Below are 15,228 nucleotides of genomic sequence, written 5' to 3' on the forward strand. Positions count from 1 at the left end.
AGCATGGGCGCTTTGTGAACGCACATGGGCCCTCATTTACTATTGCAAACCCGACATGTTTTGTCGGGTTGTGTGCCAGATTCTGTCACATTGCGCCAGAAATTCTGTCTGCGCCAGATTCTGCGCCAAAAATTGCGCCAGAATTTAAAAAACCCTGACTAACTCTCCATTTTGCTTAGAAAACCCAAAAAGGGGCGTGGTCGTAGAGGAAAAGGGGCGTGGTTGCTGAAAAGGGGCGTGTTCCCAACATTTTCAGAAAAAAACAACATATTTACTAAGGTTTCTACATAAAATGTGGTGGATTTGAGCTGAGGAAAACCAGATAGATCAGAGCAGGTGTAAAAAGAGCAAAATGTAGGGAAAGTAGAAAATGTAGGGAAACCAGTGTGGAAAATAAATTGTAGGGAATTAAAACCCACAAAGAAACCTACACAACACTCTTAGTAAATCAGGACCTATGGCCTTTAAATCCAAGCTAAATTCTCTCTCAAAATGCCCAATGGTGCTCCTTCTCTTCTGAGCCCTGTAACGCACCCGCTGAGCACTTTACATCCACATATGGGGTATTTACATACTCAGAAGAAATGGTGTTACAAAATTTGGGGGCTTTTATAGACAACCCCTTGTGAAAATGAAAATTTGGGGTAACACCACCATTTTAGTAAAAAAAAAATCACATTTTTCATAGCGAAAATTAATCAACTGCTGTATGCTACAGAGGAAGTTGTGTAGTTCTTTCCGATCTGACCACAATGCTCTCTGCTGACACCTCTGTCCATGTCAGGAACTGTCTGGAGCAGGAAATGTATGCTATGGGGATTTGCTCCCACTTTGTACAGTTCCTGACATGGACAGAGGTGTCAGCATAGAGCACTGTGGTCAGACTGAAAATAACTACACAACTTCTTCTGGAGCATACAGCAGCTGATAAGTACTGGAAGAATAATGATTTTTTTATATTAATTTACTAAATCTGTTTAACTTTCTGGCACCAGTCGATAAATAAATAATAATAATAATAATCACCGGAGTACCCCTTTAATGCTTGTTTCTTTGTATACATGAATAGAAGGCAAATCTAAAATGTATATATATATATATATATTTAACATTAGTACACAGAAACTAATATTTTATGGAAATGTACTGTATGTCAGCACCTTCAGGTTAAAGACCTCACACACACAACAGAATTATAATCCGTAGAAAAGAGAAAAGAAAACCAGGGCAACTCACCAAATACGTAAACTTCAAGCTTCTTTATTGATCCATGAAGGGTATAAACAGTGCAAGACACGGGTGGACAAAAAACAGGGGGACGTTCGTTCGGGGCTACGGTGCCGTTTCGCAAGATATGCTTCAACTGGCCCACTGTGGGCCAGTTGAAGCATATCTTGCGAAACGGCACCGTAGCCCCGAACAAACGTCCCCCTGTTTTTTGTCCACCCGTGTCTTGCACAGTTTATACCCTTCATGGATCAATAAAGAAGCTTCAAGTTTACGTATTTGGTGAGTTGCCCTGGTTTTCTTTTCTCTTTTCTACGGATTGTTTGCATTGGACTTTGCTATTACCAGTGAGCACCATCAGACGTGGTTGAGCCAGCAGAGGCATTGGAGGTCAGGTGTTAACAATTAAGGAAGCAGTGCCGAGTTTGTTTTCTCTACTATTGAATATCAACAGAATTATAGCTGCACAGAAACTTTAAAAGATGTAATAGGGCACCCATAGACTTCTATGGAAAACTTTTAAGGTTTTTTCATATGCCCCAATATCACACCGAGCTGTATGAAGGGTTTTATCAGGCTGTTTAATTGTTAATTTCCAATGGCCACCACCAGAGTACAGATTCATATATCCTCATTGATGACTCCACTAAGCTTATAACCTGACCATCAATGGTGAATACCAGAAGATGTGTAAGGTTCATAGGTGGTATGAGCAATTCCGCTTTCCCTTTGACATGTTGAGGGGCTAACAAAATGTTTTTCTGTTTGAACAATTTGCCATCATACTTTTACTTTTTTATTTTATTTATTATACATATATATATATATATATATATATATATATATATATATATAAGCAAAAAGAAAAATAGTCAGCACAACAACCTAATACATGGGTGCACGCTGTTGTGGCAAATACAGAGTATACAAAAAAGAGGATTGCAGCAGCTAACATTGGTCAAAAAATGGAGGCTCTTTTTGACCAATGTGTGCTGCTGCAATCCTCTTTTTTTGTATACTCTGTATATGCCACAGCAGTGTGCACCTGTGTATTAGGTTGTTGTGCTGACTATTTTTCTTTTTGCTTGTTTTTACAACTCAGGGGGAATGGCACCATCTTTAGCTGTGCACCCCTCCCCCTTTTTCACAGGTGGTGTTTTAAATTGTTAAAGGATCCAACATGTCACCCAGTCAGAGGCTACATGCCCAGAAGAGGTGAGTGGATATGAGCGTTAGGCTCAGAATTTGTGTTAGGGTACCATCCTAAATGAGGCCACCTCCACGTGGTGGATGGGGGGACACATGTTTTGATCAAAAAGTGCACTAAGAGCCTAAATTTTTTGACCAATGTGTGCTGTGTCAATCTTCTTTTTCTGCTAAATAAATATATATATATATATATACATACACATCTATTTCTAGGGTTGGGAAAAATAGAAAAAAAACTACACTTGCTTAGCCCCCATCCCCTGTAGCTCCCATTCAGCTCCATCTGGTCCCCCAACCATCTCTGTTTTTCCTGCTACCAAGTCAAGCGGTTGGTCCAGGACCTGCTGGCTCAGCCAATCACAGGCCGAGAAGGGACACCACCGTGGCCTGTAATTGGTTAAGCTGGCAGGTCCCACTCCAAGCACAAGTCTCCAAAGCAGGAATAATGAAGAAGATGGGGGGGGGGGGAGGGGCTGGATGGAGCCTAATGGAACCAGCAGTGGCTAGGTAAGTGTAGGTCTTTTTCTATTTTTTCCCAGCCCCAGCAGGATATGAATTTTTGCTAAATTCCGGTTAAGCTTTCCCTTATTATTGACTTTCTTTATAGGTCTGATAATTTGAAAACCTCCAACAGTCCAGAAAAAGGTAACTATAGCTGTAATATTTGCTGGTGTCTTGTGCCAAAATTTTTTTTTATTTCATAATAAAACTGGAGATTCAGCACCCGCATAGAATGCAGGTGCTGCAGCGAGATCACGGGAGGTCTCAGCAGCAGCCCCCCACCATCACATATCTTATCCCCTATCCTTTGGTTAGGGGATAAAATGTTTTTTGCCCGGAATACCCCTTTAATGAAAATAATAAGCTTCCCCATATTTTCATTCTCAGCCAGGTATCAACCAAGTAGCAACAGCCTGACATTACCAAGTGGGAGTGGACCATTTTTATTGGCCCTTCTTGCGAAATAACATCAACCTGTTACCACCTCTGCCCAGGAGAATACTTTTTGACACTGTGGGCCTGTTGGTATCGGCTCTTGGCACCCCTCCGTACCCCTGTGGTGGTGGGTATAGGGGTAATAATTGGGGTTTAGCGCCAGCTGTTTTTGTGGCTAACACTTTCTCTACTAAGTCTGTAAAGTAAGTAAAAAAACAAAAAACAAACATGACACGTTGAATATTTTTTTATCACAAAATAAACACTTCCCCACAACCATTTTATTGAAATGAATGGTTTTCGACATAGTCCTCTGTAGGCATGTTTCTAAAACGAGAACAAAAGAAAAACATGAGAAATGGGTTAGTACATTTAGGGCTCTCTCCATGGGGAGAATACCAATAAAGTGTGTTTCCAAACAGGGAGCCGCCAGCTGTTCTTAAACTATAACCCCCATCATTCCCAGACCGCCTTAGGCTGCCAAAAAGAATCTGTTCACATTATACATTTTAGCCCGCCTTTTTAAAAAGGTATGTTAAAAACCTTGTCTTCTATAGCTCCTCCTCTAGTGATGTAATCATAAGAGGCGGAGCTTCAGAAGAAGAGGTCCAGACCCCAGGAAGGAGGTTGGAAAATAGATTGGATTGCCGATCCCCCCCCCCCCCCCCCACTCCACCTATGCTGGTAAATTTGAAACAATTTTAGGTGTCTTCACCTGTAACCTTAAACCAATCACAATTTGAATGACTGAAAGGTGAATCTTGTCTTCACCTTTCTGTGCATTACCCTCAAAATGTAAGTTATGAAACTTTTTGAAAAATTGTAGCCCAGTAGAGTTTTTTTTTTTTTTTCTATGACTAAAATATTCTTATGGTGATGAAGAGAAGACTATAATTTGGATATAATCATCTTTCAGAACACAGAAATGGAGCAGACGTCAAAAGGATGGAGAACAAAAATGATGAAGAAAATGTAAGTATCAGAAGATCTAATCCTGCCCGAAGGTCCTCCCCTGCACAGGATAGAGGACAAGTGTCTGATGGAGAGGGGGTCTGACCATTGGGACCTGCCCTGATCTCCAGAACTGAACTTAACTCTTCCCTTTAGTGCTTCGGGCCCCGAACATTTGAGACAGATTAGTTTTATCTATAGAATCATCTAAAGTAAGGAAGCTGTTTTGTGGGATCAAGTCTTATATAATAGCGATCCTTAAGGAGATGTTTGTGTTTTAATTAAAAAAAAAACAGTGCCACGTCTGTCCCCAGGTTGTGTGTGTTATTGCAGCTTAGTTTTATTAAAGTCCCCAGGTTGTAATATTACACACAAATTGGGGACTTGGCACTGATTTTGGAAGAAAGTAGCTATGTTCTTCTATTCCTGGATAACCCCTTTAAAGGAGTACTCCGTACTCCGGACGTCACCCCACGTCCCCTCCATTCATGTCTATGGGAGGGGGCATGACGGCTAATGCAAGCAGTCATGCCTCCTTCCATAGACATGAATGGGGGAGGCGGGGAGACTGTGTTCACCAGTCATCGTCACGGAGCGGAGTTTGCTCCGTGCACCAGATGCCTGCGGTGCTGTGGCAGAGAACGCAGAAGTCCCCAGCAGCCTGACCCTCGCGATCAGACATGTTATCCCCTATACTTATTACCTCTTTAATTATAGCTGAGGTAGGTAAGAGAGGTTGAATGTTAGAAGGAGTAAAAGCAAAACCACAATGACACCATTTATATGTATAAAAGACTGGGGGGGGGGGGGGGACAGGACATATTTGAAACCTGTGTAATTTATATTGCAGTGATATTAATTTCAACTTTTAAGTTTCTATACATTTTCAAAACTTACTTGTGTTGCTTTTAAAATACGTGAGGTTTCATTGTGTCACTTTTCTCCGTTTGGCGCCAAAATTTTAACTTTTTGCACAAATTTTAAATCCCCCAAAAATTCAGGTGGGAAAATGCCGACCACATGTAAAGAAATATGGGAGATATTATTATTGCACTCTTTAGAGACAAGAGGATGAATTCACACGTGCCATTTTGTTAGCAATACTATTATGGTACCGCATCCTTTTTTTAGCTGCTTTTATAATAGGAAATGACTGAAATCACAGTGAAAATCCCTAATCGTGGTGACTAGAGATGAGCGAATCAAATCTGACGAATCTGAATTTGTTATGAATTTCAGGAAAATTTAGATTTTCAACTAATGTGAAAATCGAGGGGTGCTTCTATTGCGCAAATTGCTTCATTAAACTCCATTTATTGCGGTCCAGGATCCAGGGCATCTAAAATGGCGGATCCACATGTTCTGCTCTAGATTAAGCAACCCTGGGCGCGGTGCAGGGGCCATAACACCTTTTATTTATCCAGATATTGACACGGATTACAGAGATTTCCCCACCCACTTTATTATTTGGCCAATTGCTACCTGTGTGGCTATGGTGCCTAGACGCCCACTTTTTTTTTGTCTGTGGACACTATAGTTTTCTTATGGTTACCAATGTCTATTCAAGGTTTACTACACTGTTTCCCTACCTATATATTAGCCCTGCAAACACGTTAGCAGCATGCAATCCTATCAACAGCACACTAACGGGTGCTGGAGTGTCTCGGCTTACCTGGTTACCATAGTAATCGAGACGCTCCTCCCCTGGTGGCGAGGGGGGAGTGTCTCTCCAGCTCCGATGCTGCTGGAGAGCGCCACGCTTAACATACAGCTCAATCGCTTAGTGATTACATCAGACGTCACCTGGCAGTTTGTCTTTATATAGTGGCCAGACTTACGCTTTCTCCCAACTGCCACAGCAGCGAGGAGGAGGAAGCCAACGGATCCCAAAAAAATCGTGAGTAGCCGGGAATTCGGCACATCAGGCAGCCTATTAACTGCCTGGTCCATGACTCTTTTTGTTTTTCTTTTTAACAGGAGACGCAGTTGCCATTACTTGTGGCACATCCTTCTGACATATTTTGTTCATGTAATAGGGAGTACCCCTTTAATAATACTGGGAAATGGCAGTGTTTGTGGGTGGAAATAGAAAGAGGTTCCTGTGTGGGGCTGCCCTTTTTAGGGCGCGTAACACTTGCCAAGAAGGGAATTAATAATGCGAGAGTATACAGGGGAAGTTTTTACGGTTACAATGGACCATACGTTGTTTCCTTCCACCTTTTAGAGGTCTTTTGCATCACACCATTACTTGGTGGTGTAGGTGGCACATGGTGTTTTTTGCACATCTTTTCTTTGATTTAAAAATAATTTTGGGTCCATATATTTTATCCTAAGAATATTATTAAAAGTTAAGTTTTACGTAATGCATATCCTCAATACTTACTTTTGCACACTAACACTTTGACAAAAGAGATCGTTTTCTTCTGCCTACCTGCCTCAGCTACTATTCTGATCCTGCCACCCACCTGATGCCACACATCTGATGCCAAATTCTCCTTTTTTACCTACCTTCATTACCGGGTACTGGTATTGCCACCCACCGCACCACTCTGTCACCGGGTCACTATCAGGACTCCTGATGCTGCTGCCACCTCCACTCTCTCATTCTGCCACCTTATGTTGTCCTCATGCTGTCGCCAACTCCTCGCTGTGTCATTCAGCCACTATATTGTGTCCTCCTGCTGCCCCAAACTCCAGGCTGTCATTCAGCCACTATATGTTCTCCTCATGCTGCCACCAACACCAGGCTGTGTCATTCAGCCACCATATGGCCTTCTCATGCTGCTGCCACCTCCAGGCTGTCTCATTCTGACACTATATGGTCTCCTTATGCTTCCGCCACCTCCACGCTGTGTCATTTATAGAGGTGCACCGAAATGGAAATTTCAGAACCGAAATGGAAATTTCAGAACCGAAACGAAACCGAAAAAAAAAAAATGTCCGGCCGAAACCGATGACCTCTCCCCGTCTTCTGGTAAAATGCAGCGCTCCGCTCATTAGATTAGATTCCCCCACATTAGATTGCCAGTTCCCCCACATTAGGTCGGGAGTTCCCCCACATTAATAGGCAGCTCCCCCACAATAGTAGGCAGCTTCCCCACATTAATAGGCAGCTCCCCCACAATAGTAGGCAGCTCCCCCACAATAGTAGGCAGCTCCCCCACATTAATAGGCAGCTCCCCAACAATAGTAGGCAGCTCCCCAACAATAGTAGGCAGCTCCCCAACAATAGTAGCAGTTCCCCCACAATAGTAGGCAGCTCCCCCACATTAGGTCAGCATTTCCCCCACAATACTAGGCAGGTTCCCCACAATAGTAGGCAGTTCCCCCACAATATTAGGCAGCTCCCTCCAACAATATTAGGCAGCTCCCCCCAACAATATTAGGCAGCTCCCCCACATTTGTAGGCAGCTCCCCACCCACATTAGGTCAGCAGTTCCCCCACAATAGTAGGCAGGTTCCCCACAATAGTAGGAAGTTCCCCTTCCCCCACAATATTAGGCAGCTCCCCCCAACAGTATTAGGCAGCTCCCCCCACATTTGTAGGCAGCTCCCCCACAATAGTAGGCAGTTCCCCCACAATATTAGGCAGCTCCCCCAACAATATTAGGCAGCTCCCCCCACATTTGTAGGCAGCTCCCCCCCCACATTAGGTCAGCAGTTCCCCCACAATAGTAGGCAGCTTCCCCCCACCCCACAGACATATAGCTTCCAGCCATATACAGTGTACAGTAATCCGGTCACCGCTCCTCCGGCCCGGGGTCACATCTACTGCTATGGCCTATGGACCATAGCAGTAGGTGCTTGGACCGGAGGAGCGGTGACCGGATCACTGAAGAAGTTGACGCGCCGCCGGTCGCTTACAAGGCCCCAGCCAGCGCGCGTTCTCCTGCGACGATCCTGCGGTCCTCCTGCGTCTCTATGGTTGTACGCACGGGACATCAAGGAAGGACCGAAGGAGGACGCCGAATAGGGTGAGTGACCGGCGGACATCCTTATGTCCCGAAAAGATTTTTCGGGACACAGGGATGTCCGGGATAGGAATACTTCTTTTTTTGTGCCCGGGCCGGCTTCCGTGTGTGGCTGCAGGCGGGGGCTGACCAGAGCATATAAAAACTAATACTGTATACTAAAAACCAGGGGGCTTCCAGCTGTTGTGAAACTACAACTCCCAGCATGCCCGGACAGACTTTGCCAGACTGGGCATGCTGGGAGTTGTAGTTTCACAACAGCTGGAGGCCCCCTGGTTTTTAGTATACAGTATTAGTTTTTATATGCTCTGGCCGGCCCCCACCTGCAGCCACACACGGGAGCCGGCCGGGGCACATAAAAAGAAGTATACCTATCCCGGAGAGCGCATCGCCCCAGATGTTGCGCCCGGTGCGGCCGGCCCCCCCTGCACCCCCCACGCTACGCCTCTGGCACTGGCAGTGTTTGTAACTTGTGCTGTGGGCGGGCAGGGGAGGTGGGTCATTATCGGCAAATTTTTTGTTGTTTCGGCATTTCCCCAAAATAGCTATTTTCGGCCGATATATCGGTGCATCCCTAGTCATTTAGCCACTATATGGTCTTCTCATGTTGCTGACACCTCCACGCTGTGTCATTCAGCCACTGTATGGTCTCCTCATGCTGCCGCCACCTCCACGCTGTGACATTCAGCCACTATGTGGTCTCCTCAAATTGATACCATCTCCAGGCTCTGCCACAGTGATTCTAATATTGACACATCTGATCTGCATGTCATACTGAATAACAGTATTATATCACTAACCAAGTGCACAGCCTATAAGTGTTACGGCAAGACAATGTGTTCTACACCCCTATTGAGGCTCTCTATAGGCCAGAAATAGCCATTTTTAATAGTGATTTGTCACAAATAAATTCGGAACAAAACAACTATTTTTGGAAAATTTGGCGAATCGGACGAATCAAATTTTTCAAAAATTCGCTCATCTCTGGTTAGAAGCAAAAAACCTTTGTAATATTTTGGCGGTTTGTCCAGGATCCACCCAGACTAAACCCAAATATTTTTACATAACCTTTAGACAAGGTATCTAAGCCTCATCATTACTGTCTTTAATGTGTCTTTATTCTTAATATATTAATACGGATTATATTTATCTGCCTAGGAGAACATTTTCTATTCTGAATTAAACAAAGCCAAACTGCAACATAAAAGTCCAGCTCCATACCAAGACAAAAAAGAAGAAATTGTCTACTCTTCTGTCGTCAGTCAAGGTTCAAGAAAATAAGTAGAGATATAAATGTGCAAAAGTTTATATTTTTATGCCATTAGAATATGACGTATATGAATATTCTCCATACATGGCGGATGCTGGCTGCATCATACGTATGACACTGCCTGTAATGGCTAAGATCAGGGCTAACCCAGATTTCGGCTGCTTGACCACTTAGATGCTGTGATCAATAGCAAATACGGTATATAAGCCATTAAAGCGGTACTACCGTGCTGACAACTTATCCCCTATCTAAAGGATAGGGGATAAAGGATAGGGGATAAGTTGCCCGCTGCTGGGGACCCCCGCAATCTTACACACAGCACCCCACTCTCATAAGGCCCCGGAGCGAACATCTGCTCTGGGTCTGATGACGGGGCCAGTGATCGTGACGTCACAGCTCCGCACCCGGGTGATGTCACACTCCGCCCCCTCAATGCAAGTCTATGGCAGGGGCGAGACAGCTGTCTCGCCTGCTGCCATAGACTTACATTGAGGGGGCGGAGCATGACATCACATGGGGAGGAGCCGTGATGTCATGATACTCCGGCCCCATGATCGACAGTCATCAGACCCGGAGTGATGTTCGCTCCAGGGCCTGATGAAAGCGGGGTGCTGCGTGCGAGATCGCGGGGATCCCCAGTGGCGGGACCCCGTGCGATCAGGCAACTTATCCCTTATCCTTTAGATAGGGGATAAGTTGTCAGCATGGTAGTACCCCTTTAAACAGGAGCCCACTCTGTTACCAGATCACCCCCTCGGGTGTGTAAAGCTGTCCTACTGAATGCCCCTAGGTCTGCCATGTTACTTTTGCTAAAGGCAGGATGTTATGTGATTGTACTGACAGTGTATGTAATAAGATGTATTGTATTAGCAATCGCAAAGGAGTCAAGAGCCACAAGGTAAAAGGTGTAAAAAATATATATATTCTGCAAAAATTGTTGGTCACTACCAATCCACTGTAAAAAATAAAAAAATAAAAAATTAAACATACTATAGAACAAGATCAAAAAGTCATAAATCATAAAAAATATTACCAACAAAAAATACAACAAATTTCTTCTTTACTTCCAGCGGCATTTGAATCAGAAAAAAGACCATGCAGTGAGAACTCACCAAAGGTAATAATGCAGAATACCCTTAACCTATAACAGAGATTGTTCAGGATAAGAAAAATAGGGGGTTGAAAAATTAAAGATATTGGCCCTGATTTACTATTGTAAACCCGAGATGGTTTGACTGGTTGTGCTCCAGATTCCTGCACATTGCGCCAGAATGTGCGCCAGAATTGAAAAAAGCTTGACTAACTCTCCATTTTACTGAGAAAACCTGAAAAAGGGGCATGGCCATCAGGAAAAGGGAGCCTGACATTTTAACAGAAACCTGACATATTTACTAAGGTTTCCCCAGAAAATGTAGTTAATTTGAGCTGAGAAAAACCCGACAGATCAGAGCATGTGTAGAAAAAGCAAAATGTAGGTAAAAGTGCAAAAGTAGGGAAACCTTAGTAAATTCCGTGAAAAAAAAATTACTTGTAGGGAATTAAAACCTACAAATAAAACTACTCCACTCTTGATAAATAAGGGCCAATGTGGGGCATTTACCCTTGTCTTTGCACAATTTGTTTTGTGTGTTTGAGTGGTTTTCTGTCTTGGAGGGCTGAGCACCTAGTTTTACTTTTTGCTCTATTGTCTTGCAGTTTACCCTTGATTCATCATTTTTGTATTTTTATTGGTGGAGGGTGCATGGCTTAGTGTGCATAGATTTATTGGATTAATCATCTGCTTAAAAAAAATGTTGCACAAAAAACCCTACCCTGCCTAGGTAGTGTAGGATGTGGGAGAAACAATACTACTGGCAAATATGACTGTAAAAGATTTAACAAACATGAAATACAACTTTTGATTTGAGTAACACATTGTTTCTTATAAGGAAACTCACGCCACTTCTATGACTAAGCTATTTTAGATATAATAATAATAATAATAATAATAATCATCATCATCATAAAATAATAATAATAAATAATAATGATAATAATAATTATTATGATGCTAGACATTTAAAAGGAATACAAAATGTGTGTGTGTGTGTGTGTATATATATTATACACAGTATGGGATATATGGCATGCCACCTGTCATGATTGATAGTGGGGCGGGGACAGGGAGAGTGCCCTAAACTGACCCTAAAAACACTCTCCCTGCCTACTTGCCCATCAATCCTAATCGATGGATCGACAACTGGGCACCAGACCCTCCCTGCGCTACAGTGCAGTGGCGTAAAAACAAATAAATACATAGAAACAGAAGTCTACTAGACAAGCAGATATACCAGACAGGATACAAATACTAACAGGGCAGAATATAAACTGGCAAACTTATCAAGAACAAAGGACACTGGAGCACAGATCAAACAAACTGGACACCCCACTCCAAAAAATGTAGACAACATAATAAAACTAAATAGACCACGTGCCAGCGGGCACACTCCAGCGTATGGTCAGGATGCTGACCCAGTAGGAAACAGAAATATAAAACACAGAACTTCATAAAAACGCATACAAGAACACCAAACTCTACAACGTAGAGGAACACTGGTCAGGATACTAGACAGGATATTTCTCAAGATACAAGACTAGGACTGGATGAGTTTTAATAGACTCCATGACACCAAACAGGAATTATAACATACAGAGCACGGATGACACTAGCAAGACAAACTCAGTGTGAACACAGACAAAGCAGAACGAACAAACATAATCCTAAAACAGACTAATGTAACACAGACTAAAATACAAGGAGCATGTTATATAACCATGGCTAAAAACCCAGATAAAATGACAACATAAATAGATACAAGTACAAGTTAAATGCTCAAGCAGACTTGGAAATGTAAAGCACAATAACCAGCCCTGAATACGGGAGAAATATGGGTTAAAATTGACGCACCCGAGTTCTCATTTATTCAGAGCAGTAACCATTCCCTATGCAGGGAGAATGGGATAGATTTATCAAAACCTGTCCAGAGGAAAAGTTGCCCAGTTGCCCATAAGAACTAATCAGATCGCTTCTTTCATTTTTAACAAGGCCTCTGCAAAATGAAAGCAGCAATCTGATTGGTTGCTATGGGCAACTTTTCCTTTGCACAGGTCTTGATAAATCTCCTCCAATATCCACACCTAAACAAAAAATACAAAAACAAATAAACGGACATTACAGTACCCCCCCCCCCCTTTAAAGAGGGACCACCAACCCTCTAAAAAACGCAAAACAAGCTTAAAAACATACCAGCATTTTTTTTAAACAAAAAATACGTGGGCGCCCAGGTGGCTCCACGATTGACACCTGGACGCGGATGCTTGGCTCAGGAACGGAGGAACGCCATACTGCAGCAGACAGGCTGAAAAGGCCCTTGCACCTGGTCCACTTGATGAAAATGGAATCAGGAACATGGAAAGTGGCACCAGAGCAAGTGGGTTGGCTGGTTATTCTGTCATGACAGACTGGTGAAGAGGCAGAGTGAGCCCAAAACTGACCCTACTCCCTGCCTACTTGCCCATCCATCCTAAGCGATGGATTGACAACTGGGCGCCGGTCCCTCCCTGTGCTACAGTGCAGTGGTGTAAAAACAAATATATACATAGGTGGTCACAGGCCAGAGCAGAAACACGAAAATAGAAAACTGCTCTGAACATCCTAGTGTGTGAATACACACCTAAACAGAAAAATACAAAAACAAATATTCAAAACAGGGATTTAGTTTATCCCACCCTTTCACCGTGCATAGTTAATTAATTTCTATATGTAAACTTTACTTTATTGTAGTAAACTAACTGAACCTCTGTAAAAAATGTTGTTATCCATAAATATACTATACAATAAAAACCTTAATCATATATTGGGGGTTTGTCTGGGATCAAGGCAGACAAAATATTTGAATGACTATTAGACAAAGTATCAAAGCCTCATGTTTGTGATGATCGATTCATTATTGTCTATAATGTGTCTTTATTCTGGTATTAATCCATTATAATACCATTATAATAATGATATTTTTCTGTCTAGGAGAACATTCTCTACTCTGAACTAAACAAAACCAAACTGCAACAAAGAAGTCCGGCTTCAAACCAAGACAAGAAAGAAGAAATTGTCTATGCAGCTGTCATCAGTCAAGGTTCAAGAACATAAGGAGAGAAAGAAATGAGTCCTGCAAAAGATAATGGGAACGGCATCTGGCACAGATCGGCAAAAAGCAGAACATTCTTAGCAAAGCCCATAGGCGGAGGCTTGATGCAGAGGGGGTGTGGATTTACATGATGGGGACGTGGCCGCACATCAAATTTACTACAATTTACACCTGATAGCAGGCCTACATTGTAGTAAATATCTACCCCAGCTCGGAGCTAGCATAGATTTCTGAGGCTGCTGCTCTAGTAGCTTCAGGTGCTCTTAGACTTGGCTCATGCCACTTGATAAGTCCAGTATGATACTACACTAAGGGGGTTCAATTCAGACAACTAAAATACCATTCTTAATATATTGCCCCTCCCCCCCCCCCCCCCCCCCCCGCCTGTGATTTTTATGTCACCAGAATATGGTGTACATGATTCCGCCCTTTACCGGGTCGCGCTGGCTGGGTATTATAGCTGATACTACCTGCAATGGCTGCAATCAGAGAAGACTCAGATTCCTGCTGTTTGACCACTTAGATGATAGGATCAAGCATGTAAACCATTTGGAGAACCCTTTATTACCTGATTACCTGACCTGATGCTATAAGGAGGTGCAAAGCTGTTACCATGGCTGCTAAGGGCCCACTGAATGCCCCTAGGTCTGCCATTTTACCTCTGCCACAGATAGGATGTAATAGTATGGAGGGGATCACAAAATACATTGCACCGCAGAAGTATTGTATCTTACAAGTGATTGTGCCCTGTAGAGGTCAAATCCCACCGGATAAATGCAGTAAAAAACAAAACAAAACAACAATGATAAAGTTGATGGTGTACTGGTGTACGTCCCCCGCCTCTCTCTATCCACCTGTTTGTGTACCTGGTAAGCTGCAATAAAGCTCCGTTGCCATTGGTGAGTGCAGTCTTACTGCTTTGATTTCGTATCTTTCGGTCTGCACACGGGCTTTGCACCTCCTATATTGGCACTCATACGGGGTTACACATGCACTCCACCACAGCTCCATACTACTGAAACCACAGCCTTAGTCCTGCTTGTGCGGGGTCATTCCATACGTTTGCTGCATAAAGTTGATCTGTCACAGATCGGGGAGTGTATTTAAGCCCTGCATATATCACTTGTAAACCACTTGAAAATGGCGGTGTGAGATCGCCGAAACGTTGTCTTGTTCCTTGGAATAAAAGCACTTTGATTTAGCACAAATCCTGGTGTGCTGCCTACATTTATGTTTATTGAAAAACGGACCGGAGCACCGAGGTCTAAGGGCTGGCACCCACTCAAAGCAGTTATTTGGAGGTGCTGCTTCAATTTGGATTTTTAGATATGAGATAGATAGATAAATAGATAGAAATGGGATAGATATATATGAGATAGATATGAGATTGACAGATAGATAAATAGATAGATAGATATGAGATAGATAGATATGAGATAGATATGAGATAGATAGATAGATATGAGATAGATAGATAGAT

General features: G+C 43.0%; 1 protein-coding gene across 3 annotated transcripts in view; it reads left to right on the plus strand.

Annotated features, from left to right (window-relative positions):
• LOC130367591 (uncharacterized) overlaps window positions 1-14,943 on the plus strand; it is a 115,649-nt gene extending 100,706 nt beyond the window's left edge. For 2 of the 3 annotated variants that reach the window (XM_056570101.1, XM_056570104.1), the window contains 5 exons: window positions 3,044-3,081; window positions 4,289-4,344; window positions 9,453-9,561; window positions 10,635-10,681; window positions 13,628-14,943. In XM_056570101.1, the coding sequence (XP_056426076.1) occupies window positions 3,044-3,081; window positions 4,289-4,344; window positions 9,453-9,561; window positions 10,635-10,681; window positions 13,628-13,750 (373 nt within the window). In that variant the 3' untranslated portion in view covers window positions 13,751-14,943. The remainder of the gene's footprint in view (window positions 1-3,043; window positions 3,082-4,288; window positions 4,345-9,452; window positions 9,562-10,634; window positions 10,682-13,627) is intronic. The other variant, XM_056570102.1, reaches the window with a different exon arrangement.
• The last annotated feature ends 285 nt before the right edge of the window (window positions 14,944-15,228 follow it).

The sequence above is a fragment of the Hyla sarda genome, chromosome 4, assembly GCF_029499605.1.
Source record: "Hyla sarda isolate aHylSar1 chromosome 4, aHylSar1.hap1, whole genome shotgun sequence".
NCBI classification, from domain to species: domain Eukaryota; kingdom Metazoa; phylum Chordata; class Amphibia; order Anura; family Hylidae; genus Hyla; species Hyla sarda.